Genomic DNA, 18,460 nt, shown 5'->3' on the forward strand with positions numbered 1-18,460 from the left:
GCTCACACCTGTAATCCCAGCACTTTGGGAGGCTCAGGCAGGAAGATCACTTGAGCTCAGGAACTCAAGACCAGCCTGGGCACCATGGTGAGACCCCATCTCCACCAAAAAAAAAAAAAAAAAAAAAAAAAATTCAAAAATTACCCAGGCATGCTACTCAGGAGGCTGAGGTGGGAGTATCGCTTGAGCTCTGGATGTTGAGGCTGCAGTGAGCCATGCTCACGCCACTGCACTCAAGCCTGGGCAACAGAACAAGACCCTGCCTCAAAAATAAGTAAATAAAATAAACTTAGCCAGTTGAGTGACACATGACTGTGATCCTAGCTACTCACAAGGCCAAGGTGGGAGGATCACTTGAACCCAGGACTTGAGACTGCAGTGAGCTGTGATTGCCCCCTTGCACTCCAGCCTGGGCAACAAAGGGAGACCCTGTCTGTTTAAAAGCAAGAACAACAACAGGTAATTGATAGGAAAAGAAAAAGAAATGGCTCTTGTAAACATGAAAAAAATTCCATTTTACTCATAATGGGAAATGCAAAATCAAAGTATGCTGAGATACAGTTTTTTTTGTTTTTTGTTTTTTGTTTTTTGAGACAGAGTCTCACTCTGTTGCCCAGGCTGGAGTGCAGTGGCACGATCTTGGCTCACTGCAACCTCTGCCTCCCAGGTTCAAGTGATTCTCCTGCCTCAGGCTCCTGAGTAGCTGGGATTACAGGCGCCTGCCACCACGCCTGGCTAATTTTTGTATTTTTAGTAGAGATGGGGTTTCACCCTCTTGGCCAGGCTGGTCTTGAACTCCTGACCTCAGGTGATCTGCCCGCCTCGGCCTCCCAAAGTGCTGGGATCACAGGCGTGAGCCACCGTGCCCGGCCGAGATACTGCTTTTAACTATCAGATGGGCAGAGTTCATAAAGGTTTTAATGTATTGGGTTGGTAATGGCATGGTTAGTCATTCATACATATTACTGGTGAGAGACTAATTTTATATAATCTCTGTGGAGGACAATTTGGTAATATCTATAAAATTTACAAATTTCCATTGCCTTCATGTAGCACTTTCAAGAATGTACAACACAGAGCTACTTGCACACAGATGAAATTACATGTACAAAGGTATTTATTGCAGTATTGTTTGTAGTAGTAAAAGATTGGCAACAGCCTAAAAGTCCATAAATGGGGGAATGATTATAGTATTGGCACTCCATATAATAGAAAACCCTGAAACCATTTAACATAAAACAAAAACAGAAGATGGTTTCTATGTACTAATATGGAAATGATTGCTATGCTGTGTCAAGAAAAGAAAGCAAAATACACAACAGTGCATACTGTAGCTATTTGAGAAAAATAGAGGAACATATGCATTTTTTGATTGTATATGTCTAAGGTGTCAACAAAGGATCTGTAAGAAAAGTATAATGGCTGGGCACCAGTGGCTAACACTATAATCCCAGCACTTTGGGAGGCCAGGGCAGGTGAATCATGAGGTCAGGAGTTCGAGAGCAGCCTGGCCAATATGGTGAAACCCCGTCTCTACTAAAAACACAAAAATTAGCTGGGCGTGGTGGCACATACCTGTAGTCCCAGCTACTCAGGGGGCTGAGGCAGGAGAATTGCTTGAGCCCGGGTAGTGGAGGTTGCAGTGAGCTGAGATCACACCACTGCACTCTAGCCTGGGCAACAGAGCGAGACTCCATCTCAAAAAAAAAAAAAAGAAAAAGAAAAAAAATTGTCAACTATAGGGAAATAGTATGGGTCCTGGGTTCTTATGTCAAGAATACTTTTTTTGGTATATTTTTTAAATTGATATATAATAGTTGTACATATTTTGGGAGTACATGTGTACAGTGTGTAATGATCAAATCAGGGTAATTGGGATATCCATTACCTCAAACATTTTTCTTTGTGTTGGGAACATTATAATTTTCCTCTTCTAATTATGTGGAAATAGTCAATAAAAAACAAAGTAAAAACAAAAAATAGTCAATAAATTATTCACTATAATTTTCCTACCATACTGTCAAATACTAGAACTTATTCCTTCTATCTCACTATATTTTTGTACCCCTTAGCTAACTTCTCTTCATCCTCCCCTCCCTTTTCCCTTCCCAGCCTCTGGTAACCACCATTCTATTAATAATTTCTACCTCCATGAGATCCACATTTTTAGTTTCCATGTATGAATGAGAACATCTTATACTTGTTTTTCTGTGCCTGGCGTATTACACTTAGCATAATGACTTCCAATATCATCTATGTTGCTGCAAATGACAGGATTTCATTATATTTTGTGGCTGAATAAGATTCCATTGTGCATATATACCATATTTTAAAATTCCATTCATCTGTTGATGGACGCTTAGGGTGATTCCATATCTTGGCTATTGTAAATAGTGCTACAATAAACATGGGAGTACAGATATCTCTTTGATATACTGATTTCCTTTTTTTGAATATACACCTAACCATGGGATTGCTGGATTTTTAGTTTTTTTGAGGAACCTCCATACTAATTTCCATAATGGTTATATACCAGGAAGATTTCTAAAAGATGTTGTTTACACCAGAAGCAAGTCTGGTTTTTTTGTTTATGTGTTTGTTTTTGAGATGGAGTCTCGCTCTGTTGCCAGGCTGGAGTGCAGTGGTGTGATTTCGGCTCACTGCAATCTCTGTCTCCCAGGTTCAAGCGATTCTCCTGCCTCAGCCTCTCAAGTAGCTGGGATTACAGGCACACACTGCCACGCCTAGCTAATTTTTGTGTTTTTGGTAGAGATGGGTTTCACCATATTGGCCAGGATGGTCTCGATCTCCTGACCTCATGATCCGCCCACCTCGGCCTCCCAAAGTGCTGGGATTACAGGTGTGAGCCACTGCGCCCGGCCGCAAGTCTGTTTTTATAGTACTACTTAGCTTACTAGTAACTCATTATCCTTTGCTTTATCTTCTCATATTCTTCCCATATATACTGCTTGAATCAATATTCAACAAGTTCAGAAATCATAACAAAAAAATCATTATTATCAGCTAAGCTCTTTCTGTGTATTTCCAGTCCTTATTCATCATTGCTTACAACAATTCACTTTATACAGTGCTGGTCTTTATATCCTTTTTTCTCATTGTTTTTATTTAGTTTTTGAGACAAATGACAATAGAGCTCATAATGTACCTTTGAAAGTGAAAGCCATAACATGGCATGAAAGTGATGTTTAAATACTTTGCTTCATCCTGGGATTTGAAAACGGAAGGAAGATAGGCTCTAGAAATAAGAGGGAATTCAGCATTTATACTTTTAAGGCAAAAATTATGATTAAAAGTTTACATAGTAGGAAGTCTCATCTTTAACTGCTATATTGGTGTGTTTACTGGGTCACAGAGAAAATGTCATGTTCTTTTGGGTAGAATATTGAAATTGAACTTGGTCCCTATGAGATCTAGATTCCAGGCACAATTTCATCAAAGGATGGTGAAAAAATTATTTTGCTTTGTAGGAAGGAATAACCTGCAAAATCTTTGAGTCTTGGAAGGTCCTGTTTTTTAAAAAATGAAAGGTAATTTACTGTGAAAAGAAACAGTTCCTTTTTCTTTCCTTTCTTTTTTTTTTTTTTTTTGAGACTGGGTCTTGCTCTGTTGCCCAGGCTGGAGTGGTGCAATCTCGGCTCACTACAACTTCTGTCTCCCAGGCTCAAACAATCCTCCCACCTCAGCCTCCCGACTAGCTGGGACTACAGGCTCATTCTGCCACACCCAGCTTTTTTTTTTTTTTTTTTTTTTTTTTGTATTTTTGGCAGAAATGGAGTTTCACCATGTTGCCCAGGCTGGTCTCAAACTCCTGAGCTCAGGCAGTCCATCCGCCTCAGCCTCCCAAAGTGCTGAGATTACCAGTTTGCCCAGCTCTTTTTTTTGGGGGGGGGGCGGGAACAGTCTCCCTCTGTTGTGCAGGCTGGAGTGCAGTGGTACAATCACAGCTTAGCTCATTGCAGCCTCAACTTCCTGGGCTCAAATGATCCTCTGGCCTCAGCCTCCCAAGTAGCTGGATGCACACCATTATGCCTAGCTAATTTTTTTATTTTTAGCAGAAACAAAGTCTCACTATGTTGCCCAGGCTGGTCTCAAACTCCTGGGCTCAAGCAATTCTTCCACCTCGGACTACAAAGTGCCAGGATTAAAACATGAGCCACCATGCTTGGCCAAAAAGAAACAATTTTTTTTTTGCCCCCAAGACGGAGTCTCGCTCTGTTGCCCAGGCTGGAGCGCAGTGGCACGATCTCGGCTCACTGCAAGCTCAGCCTCCCGGGTTCACGCCATTCTCCTGCCTCAGCCTCCCAAGTACCAGGGACTACAGGCGCCCGCCGCCATGCCCTGCTAATTTTTTGTGTTTTTTTTGTTTGTTTGTTTGTTTTTTGTTTTTTTGTTTTTTTTAGTAGAGACGGGGTTTCACCGTGTTAGCCAGGATGGTCTGGATCTCCTGACCTCGATATCCACCCACCTCGGCCTCCCAAAGTGCTGGGATTACAGGCGTGAGCCACCGCGCCCGGCCTTTCTTTTTTTTTTTTTTGAGACGGAGTTTTACTCTGTCACCCAGGCTGGAGTGAAGTGGCTCAATCTTGGCCCACTGTAGCCTCTGCCCTCTGGGTTCAAGCGATTCCCCTGCCTCAGCCTCCTGAGTAGCTGGGATTATAGGCGCCTGCCACCACGCCTGTCTAATTTTTGCATTTTTAGTAGAGACGGGGTTTTGCCACGTTGGCCAGGTTAGTCTCGAACTCCTGACCTCAGGTGATCCACCCGCCTTGGCCTCCCATACTGCTAGGATTACAGGCATGAGCCACCACGCCCGGCCAGAAACAATCTAAGAACCTATTTTTGAATACAGTATACTTAATGAGAAGAAAAAAAGGAGTGGTGAGATGAATAGATGTTAAGGTTTTTTTGTTTTTGTTTTTGTTTTTTTTAAGATGGAGTCTCACTCTTGTCGCCCAGGCTGGAGTGCAGTGGCGCAATCTCGGCTCACTGCAACCTCCGCCTCCCAGATTCAAGCGATTCTCCTGCCTCAGCCCCCTGAGTAGCTGGGATTACAGGCACCTGCCACCACGCCCGGCTAATTTTTGTAGTTTTAGTAGAGACGGGGTTTGGCCATGTTGGCCAGGCTGGTCTCAAACTCCTGACCTCAATTGATCTGTCCGCCTCGGCCTCCCAAAGTGCTGGGATAACAGGCGTGAGCCACCACGTCCAGCTGATTTTAAGTTTTTAATCTCAGCACTTGAGTCCAGGAGGTGGAGCCCAGAATCGCTTGAGCCGGAGATGGAGGTTGCAGTGAGCCAAGATTGTGCCACTGCACTCCAGCCTGGATGACAGAGCCAGACTCTATCTCAAAAAAAGAAAAAAAAAAAAGATTTTAAGTTTTTATATGGGGTAGTTATCAGTTTGTATGTTTTTTATAATTTATTCTAGATGTTCTTCTGCATTTTTTGAGGAAGAGAGATCAGCATTAAAACAGAAACGGCAGAAAATAAGGCTCTTACAACAAAGGAAAGTTGCAGATGTTTCACAATTCAAAGATCTCCCAGATGAAATTCCTTTGCCTCTGGTTATTGGAACGAAAGTTACAGGTAAGTGAAAACAAGCTAATTACTCTTTTGACTTGTAATTTTTAATCAAGGTAATCTTTTTTGTTTCTTTGGTTCTTATTTTATTTCATTTTTAATTACCAAGAAATATTTACAATAGACATCGTTAACCCTCACCCTATCCCTATCCCTCAACTCTCTCTGAGCCTGGTTGATGCTCAGGGATGGAGTAGGGGTTCTGTAGTACACATCACTTGATATTTTTTTTCCTTAGTGACTTTGATTTTTCACTAGAATGTGTTTACACATACACATGGGACAAAATTCTGAAGGTGTAAATAACCCAGATAATCTCTATTCGAGAAATGGCTTTTAAATTTAGAAAGCTTAAACTGTAGCTCTGTGCAGTTTACTATAGAAGTTACTCTTTCTTCATGCATGAAATCTATTTTTTAAAGTAATTGGGAAAAAGTGTATTGGTTCAAAGTAACATCTACTACAATATAAACTAAAGCCAACTGCTACAAAGATGAAATTTAATAATCTATTGGAGTAAGTATAGCTATGTATTATTTTAAAGTTTTTTTTTTTTTTTTTCTTTTTGAGACTGAGTCTCCCTCTGTCACCTAGGCTGGAGTGCACCTAGGCTGGATCTTGGCTCACTGTGGCCTCGACCTCCCGGGCTCAAGCAATCCTCCTGCCTCAGTTTCCCAAAGTGCGGGATTACAGGCATGAATCACCACACCTGGCCGTAAATTTTTTTTATTTTTAATTATTCTATATTTTCCTTCTACATTATTTGTTTTCCTTTCCTAACTAGCCTTGTCTGGTTAGTTCACAAATACCATTGTTCTCGTGGACTTTGGGTCTAGAAATAGTCCATTTCTAATGATGGAATAAAACTAAATTATTCACTAGTCTGCTCAACATTTTATAGGGGTGTAAATTTTGTCCATTTTATAGATGTGATTCTGTGTACTCATGGAGAGAAAGTGCAAAATCTCAGGTTTAAGTTAATCCTTAATTACTTGGTGAAGGCAAATTACAATATATGTAATACAAGAAATAAGGTGTTAAGTGGATAGAATAGGCTAGTAATTGTACTGAGTAATTGTAATTGTACTTCAACCATTGAAAAATGGTTGGAGTAATTCGAGAATAGTTTTTGGAGGGAAGGGAACCTGGAGTTATATATTTATATCATTTTTCCTGGCTATAAAAATGGTACTTGTTTCCATTATATTGTAAAAACGATTAAGATGAAAGGTAGAAAATAGAGAAGAGACTGAATCATGCATATGAAATGCAAACACAGTTTATCTAGGAGAGACTAGATTTGGTAATAAATGAGTGTATATTGACAACTCACTGTAATCAACAGATTATAGATGATATGATCTCTGTCTTAAAACTAGTCTGGAAGTAGAGGTGGAAATGGGATGAGATGGGTAGACAGCATATTTGAAAAATATTTAGTTGTAAAAACTCCATATAAATAACTACAGCAATAAAGTCTAGTATAAGTACTAATGCTGACATACTGATTTATGCCAGAGAAATGCTGACATGAAGAGTGACTCTCAGACTCATTAGGAAATCCTTAGAAATTCATTGTTTTAGAATTTTAAGAACTGGTGATATTATTTGACAAGACTGAAAATCTTAGATAGTGTTTTTATATAAGTACTCTTGTTACAGTGGAGAATAGGTTAGACAGGCTATAGCAAAATGTGAGAAAACTACTAGAGCTGTTTTGTGTGTTGTGTTTTTTATTTTTGTTTTTGTTTTTTGAGACAAAGTCTTGCTCTGTTGCCCAGGCTGGAGTGCAGTGGTGTGATCTCGGCTCACTACAACCTCCACCTCCAGGGTTCAAGCAATTCTCCTGCCTCAGCTTCCTGAGTAACTGGGATTACCGGCACCCGCCACCACGCCTGGCTAATTTTTGTAATTTTTTTAGTAGAGATGAGATTCCACCAAGTTGGCCAGGCTGGTTGGTCTCAAACTCCCAACCTCAAGTGATCTTCTGTCCACCTCGGCCTCCCAAAGTGTTGGGATTACAGGCGTGAGCCGCTGCACCCAGCCTAGAGCTATTTTTTCTTTTTTCTTTTTTTTTTTTTTTTTTTTGAGACGGAGTCTTGCTCTGTCGCCAGGCTGGAGTGCAGTGCCTCAGTCTCGGCTCACTGCAGCCTCTGCCTCCCAGGTTCAAGCGATTCTCCTGCCTCAGCCTCCCGAGTAGCTGTGACTGCAGGTGCACGCCACCACACCCGACATATTTTGTATTTTTAGTAGAGACGGGGTTTCACCATATTGGTCAGGCTGGTCTCGAACTCCTGACCTCGTAATCCACCCGCCTCGGCCTCCCAAAGTGCTGGGATTACAGGTGTGAGCCACCGCACCCAGCCTAGCCTAGAGCTTTTGTAAAGCAATGTTTTACATTTTCTCTTTGGGCTAGTGCAGGGGTCAGCAAACTTACGGCCTATAGGCCAAATCTAGGCTGCCACCTATTTATGCATAGTTTGTGAGCTAAGAATACTTTTTATATTTGTAAGTCGTTGAAAAAAATCAAAAGAATAATGATATGTTGTGACTTATGGAAATTATATCAAGTTCACAGGGCCTCCTTAAGGAGTAAACATGCTCTAAATAAGTTCATAACTGAAACAGACCAGCCCCTACAAAATATAAAAGCAAGTGTGATGGGATCAAAAAGATCTGCCAGTAATTTTTTTTTGTCTGCAAGAAAAAAATTCAACACCCTGTGTAGCATACAATAAAAAAGTTGCTGTACTTGTGGGGAAAAAAAGACTATTCCATAGTCAATAAAAAAGCCATCAATAGAGATAGACTCTGAGATGACTCAGATGTTGGGATTAGCAGACAGTGACTTCAAAATAGCTATCATAAGACATGTTCATGAACTTAAATGTAAATATAAATATAATGAACAGAGGAAATCTGAGTGAATAAATGGACATTTTTTCAGATAAAGAAAATGAATTTAGAACTGAAAAGTATAATATTTGAAAAGAAAAACTTCTGAATGAACTTAAAAGCAAATTGGAAACACTAAAAGAATGGGTCGGTGAACTTGAGAATGTTATCAGTAGAAATTATCCAAGTATGAAAACAGGTAGGAAAAAAATGAAAAAAAAAAAATAGACCCTCAGATCCCTCTGAGACAATATTAAGCAAGATAACATATGTGCAATTGTAGTCCCCGTAAAAACAGGAGAGAGGGGACATTATTTTATGTGCCGATGCACATAAAAAATATTAGACGAAACAAAAGCGGAAATTTTTCCAAAAATATAGATCTAAGGTACTCTGAACCCCAAGCAGGATACCCACATATACACAAAACCCATCATTAGACACAATACAGAAAATCTTCAGAGAAACTCTTAAAAGCCGTCACAGAAAAACAGCATATTATGTAAGAGGAGCACTGATATGGATGGCAGCCAACTTCATATCAGAAAAAATGCTAGAAGTAATGCCAAAAAAGTTCTTCATACTGAAAGGAACTTTTTTGCATTACGTGATATCATATGTAAACTGGAATCTACGGAAAGGACCATAGAGCACCAGAAATGAATAAATGAATAAAATGAAATTATTGTGTTGCCAAGTTCTTAAATTTTATGTAAGAACACACAGTATTAATTTAGTAGAAAGTAATGTTAAGGCCAGGCGTAGTGGGTCATGCCTGTAATCCCAGCATTTTGGGAGGCCAAGGCAAGTGGATCACTTGAGGCCAGGAGTTGCAGCCTGACCAACATGGTGAAACCCTGTCTCTACTAAAAATACAAAAATTAGCTGGGAATAGTGATGTATGCCTGTAATCCTAGCTACTTGGGAGGCTGAGGCATGAGAATCACTTGAACCCAGGAGGCGGAGGTTGCAGTGAGCCGAGATTGCGCCACTGCACTCCAGCCTGGGTGACAGAGTGAGACTCCGTCTCAAAGAAAAAAAAAAAAAAAAAAAAAGTAATGTTGAGAGGGAGCATTGTAGTTCCTAGCCCATTGTGGCTCAAAAACTTTAGTATGCATCAGAATTACCTGGAGGGCTTGATAAACCATATTGTTGGGCTCTACCTCTGAGTTTCTGATTCAGAAGGTCTGGGATAGGGCCTGGGAATTTGCATGTCTGACAAGTTTCAAAGTAATGCTGCTGGTTTGGGAACTGCCTTTTTTAAAAAAAGAAAAAAGAAAAAAACAAATGCAAAGAGGTATAGTTAAAAAGTCAAAAGAGAATTTGGTTTTTTAAATATTGAATTTGGCCAGGTGCAGTGGCTCATGCCTATAATCCCAGCACTTTGGGAGGCTGAGGCAAGCCACTCACCTGAGCCCAGGAGTTTGAGACCAGCCTGGCAACGTGGTGAAACACTGTTTCTACAAAAAATACAAAAATTGGTCAGGTGTGGTGGTGTGCTCCTGTAGTTCCAGTTCCTTGGAAGGCTGAGATGGGAGGATTACCTTAGTCTCAACTGCAGTGAGCAGTGATTATACCACAGCACTCCAGCCTGGACAGAGTGAGACCTTGTCTCAAAAAAAAAAAAAAAAAAAAAAAAAAAAAAAATTACCTAATTAAAAAAAAAGATGGCAAGAAAGAAGGGACAGAGAACAACAAAAAACCCAAATGGGATAAATAGAAAATAGCAAGGTGGTGGACTTAAGTCTGGCCATCCTATTGTTGTATTAAATGCCAATGAACTATAAACACTTCTGCCAAGCACACTGGCTCACACCTCTAATCCCAGCACTTTGGGGAGGCCAAGGCACGAGGATCACTTAAGCACAGGAGTTTGAGACTAGCCTGGGCTACATAGTGTGTTGGGGTGATCAGACCCAACACCAGGTCGTCGGGGTGATGATGTCCAGCTGAATCAAAGGATTGAGAAAAAGACAGTTTGAGAAAGAAAGTGGGACCAGGGACCCATCGCGATTGTGGAGGCTGTGAAGGCCCCAAGCTCTGGGACCCTACGCTGTTTATTGGTAATCCAACAAAGAAACAGGTGGTGAGAATGTGGGGGTCAAAAAGGCAGGCACATGATCTACAGCTGTGACGGCTTAGCCTTTATATAGAACATGTTCTGCTACTTGAGATAATGGGAATACAATCAATCTAGGAGCCTAGGAGGGCTAGAAGCAAGGAGCCAGCAAGTCTAACACATTCCAGGGGACATTATATCAGACATGCAAGCCCTGCCTCAGCTTTTTCCCAACATAGTGAGACCCTGTCTCTACAAAAATTTAAAAAAAAAAAAAAAAAAAAAAAGGTCAAGCATGGTAGTGGGCACCTGTAGTCCCAGCTACTCAGGACGCTGAGAGGATCGCTTGAGCACAGGAGTTCAAGGCTACAGTGAGCTATGATCATGCCACTGCACTCCAGTTTGGGTGACACAGCTAGACTCTGTCTCAAAAAAAAAAAAAAAAAAAGCCACTTCAATTAAAAAGTAATGATTGGCTGGGCATGGTGGCTCATGCCTGTAATCCCAGCACTTTGGGAGGCCGAGGCAGGCAGATCACTTGAGGTCAGGAGTTCAAGACCAGCCTGGCCAACATGGTGAAACCCTGTCTCCACTAAAAACACAAAACTAGCCAGACATGGTGGCACGTGCCTGTAATCCCAGCTACTCAGGAGGCTGAGGCAGGAGAATCACTTGAACCTGGGAGGTAGAAGTTGCAGCGAGCCAAGATCGCACCCACTGCACTCTGCACTCTAGTCTGTGCAACAGTGAGACTCTGTCTCAAAAAAAAAAAAAGATAATGAGACCGGATTAAAAAAAAGTAAGACTCATCTATATGCTGTCTTCAAGAGTTATACTTAAATATAAAATCATAGACAGGTTGAAAGCAAAAAGATGAAAAAGATATGCAGTGCAAATAGTAACTGTAAGAAAGCTAAAGTGGCTATTTTAACATCAGAGAAAAATAGGCATCAAGACAGTATTGTCAGAGAGAAGTATTTCATAATGATAAAAATGGCCAGTTCAGAAAGGTATACCAATCCTAATATTATGTATGTATATTACTATATACTTAACGATAGAGCTTCAAAATACATGAAAGCAACAGTTGAGATAACTAAAGAAAGAAATAGACAAATCCACAATCATAGTTGTAGATTTTAACACCTCACTTCCAGTAATTAATAGGTAGAAGAAGCCAAAAAATGTTAATACACATATAGAGGATCTCAACAACACTATCAGTCATCTTGATCTAAATAATATGTTTAGAACAATACACTCAACTGCAGAATACATATTATTTACATAGGCAAATGGCTTGTTTATTGACATATACCATATACTGGCCCATTAAAAATGTCAATAAATTTTGAAAGATTGAAATCATATAGAGAATTTCTCTGACCACAATAGAATTTAATTAAACATATTCCTTCTTTAGAAAATATTTTAGTAAACAAAGAGTAGTAGATTTTTCCTCAAAAACAAGAGCAAAAAGAATTAAAAAGTCACTCTATTAGGGATTTTGCTGTAGGAACAAAGAATCTGGCAGGTAAAAAGTGACTGGACTTTGTGATTGTCAGATACAGAGTTAGAAGCACAAGAGTTTTGACAGATGCACTGGGTATTCAAAGTAATGGAAAATTTGAATAGTAGAGAAGTTTGGAAAAATGTCTAGACATGATACTTTAGCTACAGTATATAGAAAGTTGTTTGAGACGTGATACTTAAGCCACAGTTGTTTACCCCTGGAGAAATGAGAGTGTTAAAAAAGATATTAAAATCATTGATTTGTTAAGAAATTATAAGAATCTGAACTATCCTAAAAGTAATCTTTGTAAAATGAACGATAATTCCAGGTTATCTGGGATTTTCTGTAGGCTATCTAAAGGAGTAAATGGAAAAGAAATAAAAAAGATTTTATTTATCAAATAAATTTTTCAAAAAACAAATGAAGAGAATAGGAAAAAAGTACATACATACACAAACTTTTTTTTTTTTTTTTTTTTGAGACAGTCTTGCTCTGTCTTCCAGGCTGGAGTGCAGTGGTACTATCCTGGCTCACTGCAATCTCTACCTCTTGGGCTCAAGCAGTCCTCCCACCTCAGCCTCCAGGGACTACAGGCACATGCCACCATGCCTGGCTAATTTTTTTGTATGTTTTTGTAGAGATGGGGTTTCACCATGTTGCACAGACTGGTCTTGAACTCCTGAGCTCCAGCGATCCACCCTCTTGGGCCTCCCAAAGTGAGCCACCACGCCCAGCCTACTTTAATTCTTTGCACATATTTATAACAGCTGCTTTTTTAAGTCTTTGCTAAATATCTCTCAATTTCTTACTGTACTTTTAGAGCCATGCTTTCCTACTTCTTTACATGTCTAGTAATTTTTGGTGGAAAACTTGATATTTCAGATAATATATTGCAGCAACTATGTATTCTAATTTTTTGGAGAGTTGTTGGATTTGCTTTAATAACTTGGCCATGCAAATACTGATGTCTCTGCTTCATTTTTTTATTCTTATATTTATTATTATTATTAAACTTGGTTTCCAAAGAGTTACCCGTGTCTGCATATAATTTAGTGGTCAGGGCTGGGTGCGGTGGCTCACGCCTGTAATCCCAACACTTTGGGAGTCTGAGGCGGGCGGATCACCTGATGTCAGGAGTTTGTGACCAGCCTGGCCAGCATGTGAAACCCTGTCTCTACTAAAAATACAAAAAAAAATTAGCCGGGTGTGGTGGCGGGCACTTGTAATCCCAGCTACTCAGGAGGCTGAGGCAGGAGAATCACTTGAACCCAGGAGGTGGAGGTTGCAGTGAGCCGAGATCGTGCCACTGCATTCCATCCTGGGCAACGGAGCAAGACTCCCATCTCAAAATAATAATAATAATTTAGTGGTCACCTAATGATTTGAACAGAGTTTATGCTCAAACATCTTGATCGGGAAAAGCCTCACATTGATTTATATGTGAGTTGGGGAATGTAAATACAAAGTTGCTGCTAGTTTTCAAGTCATCCTTAGCTTTTACTTTTTGCCAGACTATTGGATCTTCCCCGTCCATTTGCATAGTAACCCAGTTAGCCAGGGATGGTAGAGAGCTTATTTCCGCCCTTTTATGGCTCTCTAGTTTCCATGATCTCCCTGTTAAATTTCTGGCTGTCTTTCATGACCAGTCAAAATTCTGGCTGGTTTTCGTGACCAACCCTGAACTAATAAAACCATTCTCATCGACCACGTTGGTGGTAGTAGTGGGTGTGTGAATAACCTCGTGCAAAGAGGCCACTGAGTCCCCCTGCCCTAACCTGAAGCTCTAGCACTTCTTCAACAATAAACGTTTCTTGTTTTCTACATTTGATCCATTTCCAGTACCCTGGAATGGTTGTTTTTCACAATCTCTTTCAGGTTTGTACTTGTTTTTTATGGAGAGGAATTACCAGCCTCTTCATGCCACCATAACTAGTAGTCCTTTTCTATGCTTATATTTGTTTATTCAGCTTCATTATTTACATCTTCTGTATCCATGTTTACTTTTCCCTTAAAGGATCTGTCAGAAACTGAGAGAGATTTTAGTCCTCTACAGTTGTGTTTTTATCAATTGATCCTTTTATTTTAAACAGTCTTGCATTGTGTATTTCTGTGTTCTATTAAAATGTTGTGTATTATACTTTTTGGTTAGTATAAAATGTATTACTTTGCCCAGTTTAAAAAGCCATCAATGCTGTTGTTCTTAAATTTTTTACTCATGCTGGATGTTTGTTTGGATTTCTCTGATGTTATTTTAGGCTGGACTTAAATAATAGTGACACAGTTCATCTGTGTCATCAGTTCCAAGACTACTAGTTTTGGTGATTCACTAGAAAGACTCAGAATACTCAGCACATGTACTCATGGGTAAGATTTGTTACAGTGAAGGACACAAAACAAAATTGGCAAAAGAATAAGGTGCCTGGGGCAAAGTCCAGAGGAAACCACGTGCAAGTTTTCAAAAGTCCTCTCCCAATAGAGTCATGCAAGACTTTTAATTCTCCCAGAAACAAGTTGTCACAATGCTTATAAGTGTTGTCTACCAGGGAAGCTCATTAGAGACTCAGTGACCAGAGTTCTACTGGGGGCTGAGTATGTAGGCGTCTTTTGCCTAGTACATACTAAAATTTCAGTCTTCCAGAGGGAAAGCAGGTGTCCAGCATTAACCACATCGTTTGCACAATCTAGACACAGTAAAACCACCATTATTAATTAGGGAACAGTGGGAACACTTCCGAAATCCAAGTTCCCAGATACCAGACAAAGGCCAACCTTGCAAGGAGGTTTTCCTAAGTATAGCAGCATCAGGCCTGCAGTATTAACTTCCTTAATTATTTTCTACACAACATCTTTGTCTTTTTTTTAAAATTGAACTACTCCTGGTGCTTCACTCATGAGTATAATGACCAAAGTTCTTTTGTTGGTTTTTTTGCAGTTAAATGATTTAAAATATTTTTCTCTTAATTTGGGAGTAATATAATTTTATTCAAATATGAAAGTAGGGATCATCATTTATAGTTTTTGTTTTTGTTTCAAAAATTCTTTGTTGTTTCTCTAAGCCAAAAATAAAGTGTGTGCTTGTTTTGAAACTCTAATAGACAAAATACTGTACTATGATTTAAATTACATGCTTGGAACAGTTTTATATTTGACTATTCTTTGTATCTCCCACACATCATAATGCCTTTGTTCTTTTCTCAGCACGATTACGTGGTGTTCATGATGGTTTGTTCACTGGACAAATAGATGCTGTGGATACTCTTAATGCTACTTATAGAGTAACTTTTGATAGGACAGGGCTTGGAACCCATACCATCCCTGACTATGAAGTTCTCGTAAGTAGTATTTCATAATACATTTGTGTTTTATGCCTGTTAAATGTGTTATATAGAGTTTTTTTAGAAATCGTATTTTATGATAGAATCAAGACTTTATCTCACAGAGGAAGAGATCCTTAGGGGACCCCAGTCCTATCTGCTAGACCCCTGGTTCGGATCTATACTTAAGTCTTCCATTTTCCAGGAACTAGAATTTCTCTGTTGGACCTTAACGACACAGCACTTTAGTATAACCAAACTGATGAGTCCTGACTAAACAACCTTGGAGAAGAAGCTACATAACATTTTCATTGCAGCTGTTAGGTTAAAGTATAGTCCTCTTGCAAAATTGTTTTTAAAGTATAGTAACATCTTGTACTTATTTGTTCTCCTTTTTTATCTTCAGAGGCATGCAGGGTGGGTGTTAATTACCTTCACTTTTGCATGATGAAACTCAGACATAAGTACAGTTGTGTAATTTATTCAAGGCTCTAGATCTGGTTTCCTATTAGGCTGAGACCAGAATTGAGATCTTTTTTTTTTTTTTTTGAGACGGAGTCTTGCTCTGTCGCCCAGGCTGGAGTGCAGTGGTGTGATCTCGGCTCACTGCAACCTCTGCCTAGAATATACATACATACATACATACATACATACATACATACATACATACATAATATATATACACACATATATGTATGTCTTTGTAAATGTATTTCTTAAAAGAAATATATATATATATATATATCCTTAGTGCAGAAATACAATATTGCTTGATATCTCTCCGCAATAGGAGAGAAAGAAAATTAGAACTAAATGTAGAATAGAGTACACTGCTCTTAAGTTTTTACATTAAAGGATGAAAGCTTTAAACTCTCCTTTCAAAAAAAGTAAATTGGCCGGGCGCGGTTGCTCACACCTATAATCCCAGCACTTTGGGAGGCTGAGATGGGCGGATCACCTGAGGTCAGGAGTTCAAGACCAGCCTGGCCAACATGGTGAAACCCCATCTCTACTAAAAATACAAAAATTAGCTGGGTGGGGTAGCACATGTCTGTAATCCCAGCTACTTGGGAGGCTGAGGCAGGAGAATTGCTTGAACCCAGGAGGTGGAGGCTGCAGTGAGCCGAGATCGCGCCATTGCACTCCAGTTTGGTCAACAAGAGTAAAACTCGGTCTCAAAAAAAACAAAAAGTAAATTGCTTCTCTGTTTCATTAATTTAACTGTTTTTATGAGATCACCCAAATATTTCTCCCTGGCTAAATAAGAGTTGATTTTTAATTGTAGGGTATATTCAGACAGTCTAAATGCAGATAACCAAATGTGGCCATAGAAAACTTTAATATTAATCTTTGATTCTCTGAACTATTTTGACCCCCCCCCTTTTTTTTTATTTCTTTTTTTCTTCTGGAGGTTCATCCTTTTGGCAGCAAAGTAGTGTTTTCATACTCTGTTTCAAGTTCTAGCCTTTGATCTGTATAGACTAATATGCTACTCTATAAATAATTAAATATATAAGTAATAAATTCTATATGAATCATAGAATATGCGTGAATATATATCTCAAGCTGAAATACAATGATTATAAAGCTTAAATGATTGGTAACTTTCTTTAAGTTTTGTGAATTATTCTGTTTTCTCAGAGTAATGAACCTCATGAGACAATGCCAATTGCTGCCTTTGGACAAAAACAGCGGCCTTCTCGATTTTTTATGACCCCACCACGGTTACATTATACTCCTCCTCTCCAGTCACCAATTATAGTAAGTATATTTTAGAAATATCAATAATTTAATTGATTATTATGAAGGTGAACTATGTTCTTAAGAAATACACATCTATTACAGCAACTTCAAAGTATGCACACTATTTTGAATTGAAAATATTAAATAAAATAGTTGCTTCATCTCCAGAAATAATTTCCTTTTTATTGGATTTTAATATAATATTAATTATAACAGAATTTCCTCTTTTTCTAAAAATAAGATACTTCCTGGCCGGGCGCAGTGGCTCACGCCTGTAATCCCAGCACTTTGGGAGGCCGAGGCAGGCGGATCACGAGGTCAGGAGTTCGAGACCAACCTGACCAACATGGTGAAACGCCGTCTCTGCTAAAAATACAAAAATTAGCTGGGCGTGGTGGCGCGCGCCTGTAATCCCAGCTGCTCGGGAGGCTGAGGCAGGAGAATCGCTTGAACCCAGGAGTCAGAGATTGCAGTGAGCCGAGATCACAAGTGGCAACAGAGTGAGACTCCGTCTAAAAAAAAATAAAAATAAAAAAATAAGATACTTCCTCTGAATAGTCAATGATTAAATAATTCCTTTTTATTCCCATAGGATAATGATCCTTTATTAGGACAGTCGCCGTGGAGAAGTAAAATTTCTGGCTCTGACACTGAAACATTAGGTGGTTTTCCAGTAGAATTTCTTATCCAAGTGGTAAGAATTGTTCTGAATATCTTGGCTGTTTGTTTAAAAACTCAATGCCTTTTATGTTATTAAAGTTGAAAATTTTTCTAGGGCCATGTAGGTTTATCACCATGTAGGTTTTAAGAGCTGCTATTTCCAACAAAGCCTGAAAATAAAAGTTATAAAAACCAAAAAAGACTTAAAGATCTTTCTTCTTGAGCTTTGTCTTGTGTCTGAGTTCTTATTATTCTGCTATTTTAAGGGCTCAAACATTCTTGCATATGTTCTGTGAAATTCTGAATGTTTGGCTGTTAATAACTTGGGTAACTATGAAGGCTTTTATTTAGTAACCTCAGCATATTCTGCCATCATCAGTCAGTTCAACAGTTATGATGTCCTGGCTAGCTTATATGGTTAGAAGAAATTTTATTTCTTTTCAGAGACTAGAAACAGGTATTCACCTGCTAAGTACTTAGTGATTAGACACTAAGAAATCTAAGCCTAAACTGAACTAAGTGTAGAAGTATTATATTGGAAATTTTCCTTATAGCTGGACTCTTAAAAATGTAGTGAGTTTGAAAATTAGATTAAATAAATTTTTTAGTTTGAATCATAGTCTAATAATGTTTCATTTCATTTTTGGAAAATGAAAACTACTTTGTCTTGGGATAG

At 39.1% G+C, this 18,460-nt stretch overlaps 1 protein-coding gene across 4 annotated transcripts in view; it reads left to right on the forward strand.

The window, feature by feature from the left end:
• The window catches only part of LIN9 (lin-9 DREAM MuvB core complex component), a 79,330-nt gene that overhangs the window by 26,605 nt on the left and 34,265 nt on the right, over positions 1-18,460 (forward strand). For 3 of the 4 annotated variants that reach the window (XM_054674661.2, XM_024352196.3, XM_024352199.3), the window contains 4 exons: positions 5,449-5,606; positions 15,266-15,399; positions 17,023-17,142; positions 17,717-17,818. In XM_054674661.2, coding sequence (XP_054530636.2) covers positions 5,449-5,606; positions 15,266-15,399; positions 17,023-17,142; positions 17,717-17,818 — 514 coding nt within the window. The remainder of the gene's footprint in view (positions 1-5,448; positions 5,607-15,265; positions 15,400-17,022; positions 17,143-17,716; positions 17,819-18,460) is intronic. The other variant, XM_024352198.3, reaches the window with a different exon arrangement.

This window comes from Pan troglodytes, chromosome 1 (genome assembly GCF_028858775.2).
Source record: "Pan troglodytes isolate AG18354 chromosome 1, NHGRI_mPanTro3-v2.0_pri, whole genome shotgun sequence".
Taxonomy (NCBI): domain Eukaryota; kingdom Metazoa; phylum Chordata; class Mammalia; order Primates; family Hominidae; genus Pan; species Pan troglodytes.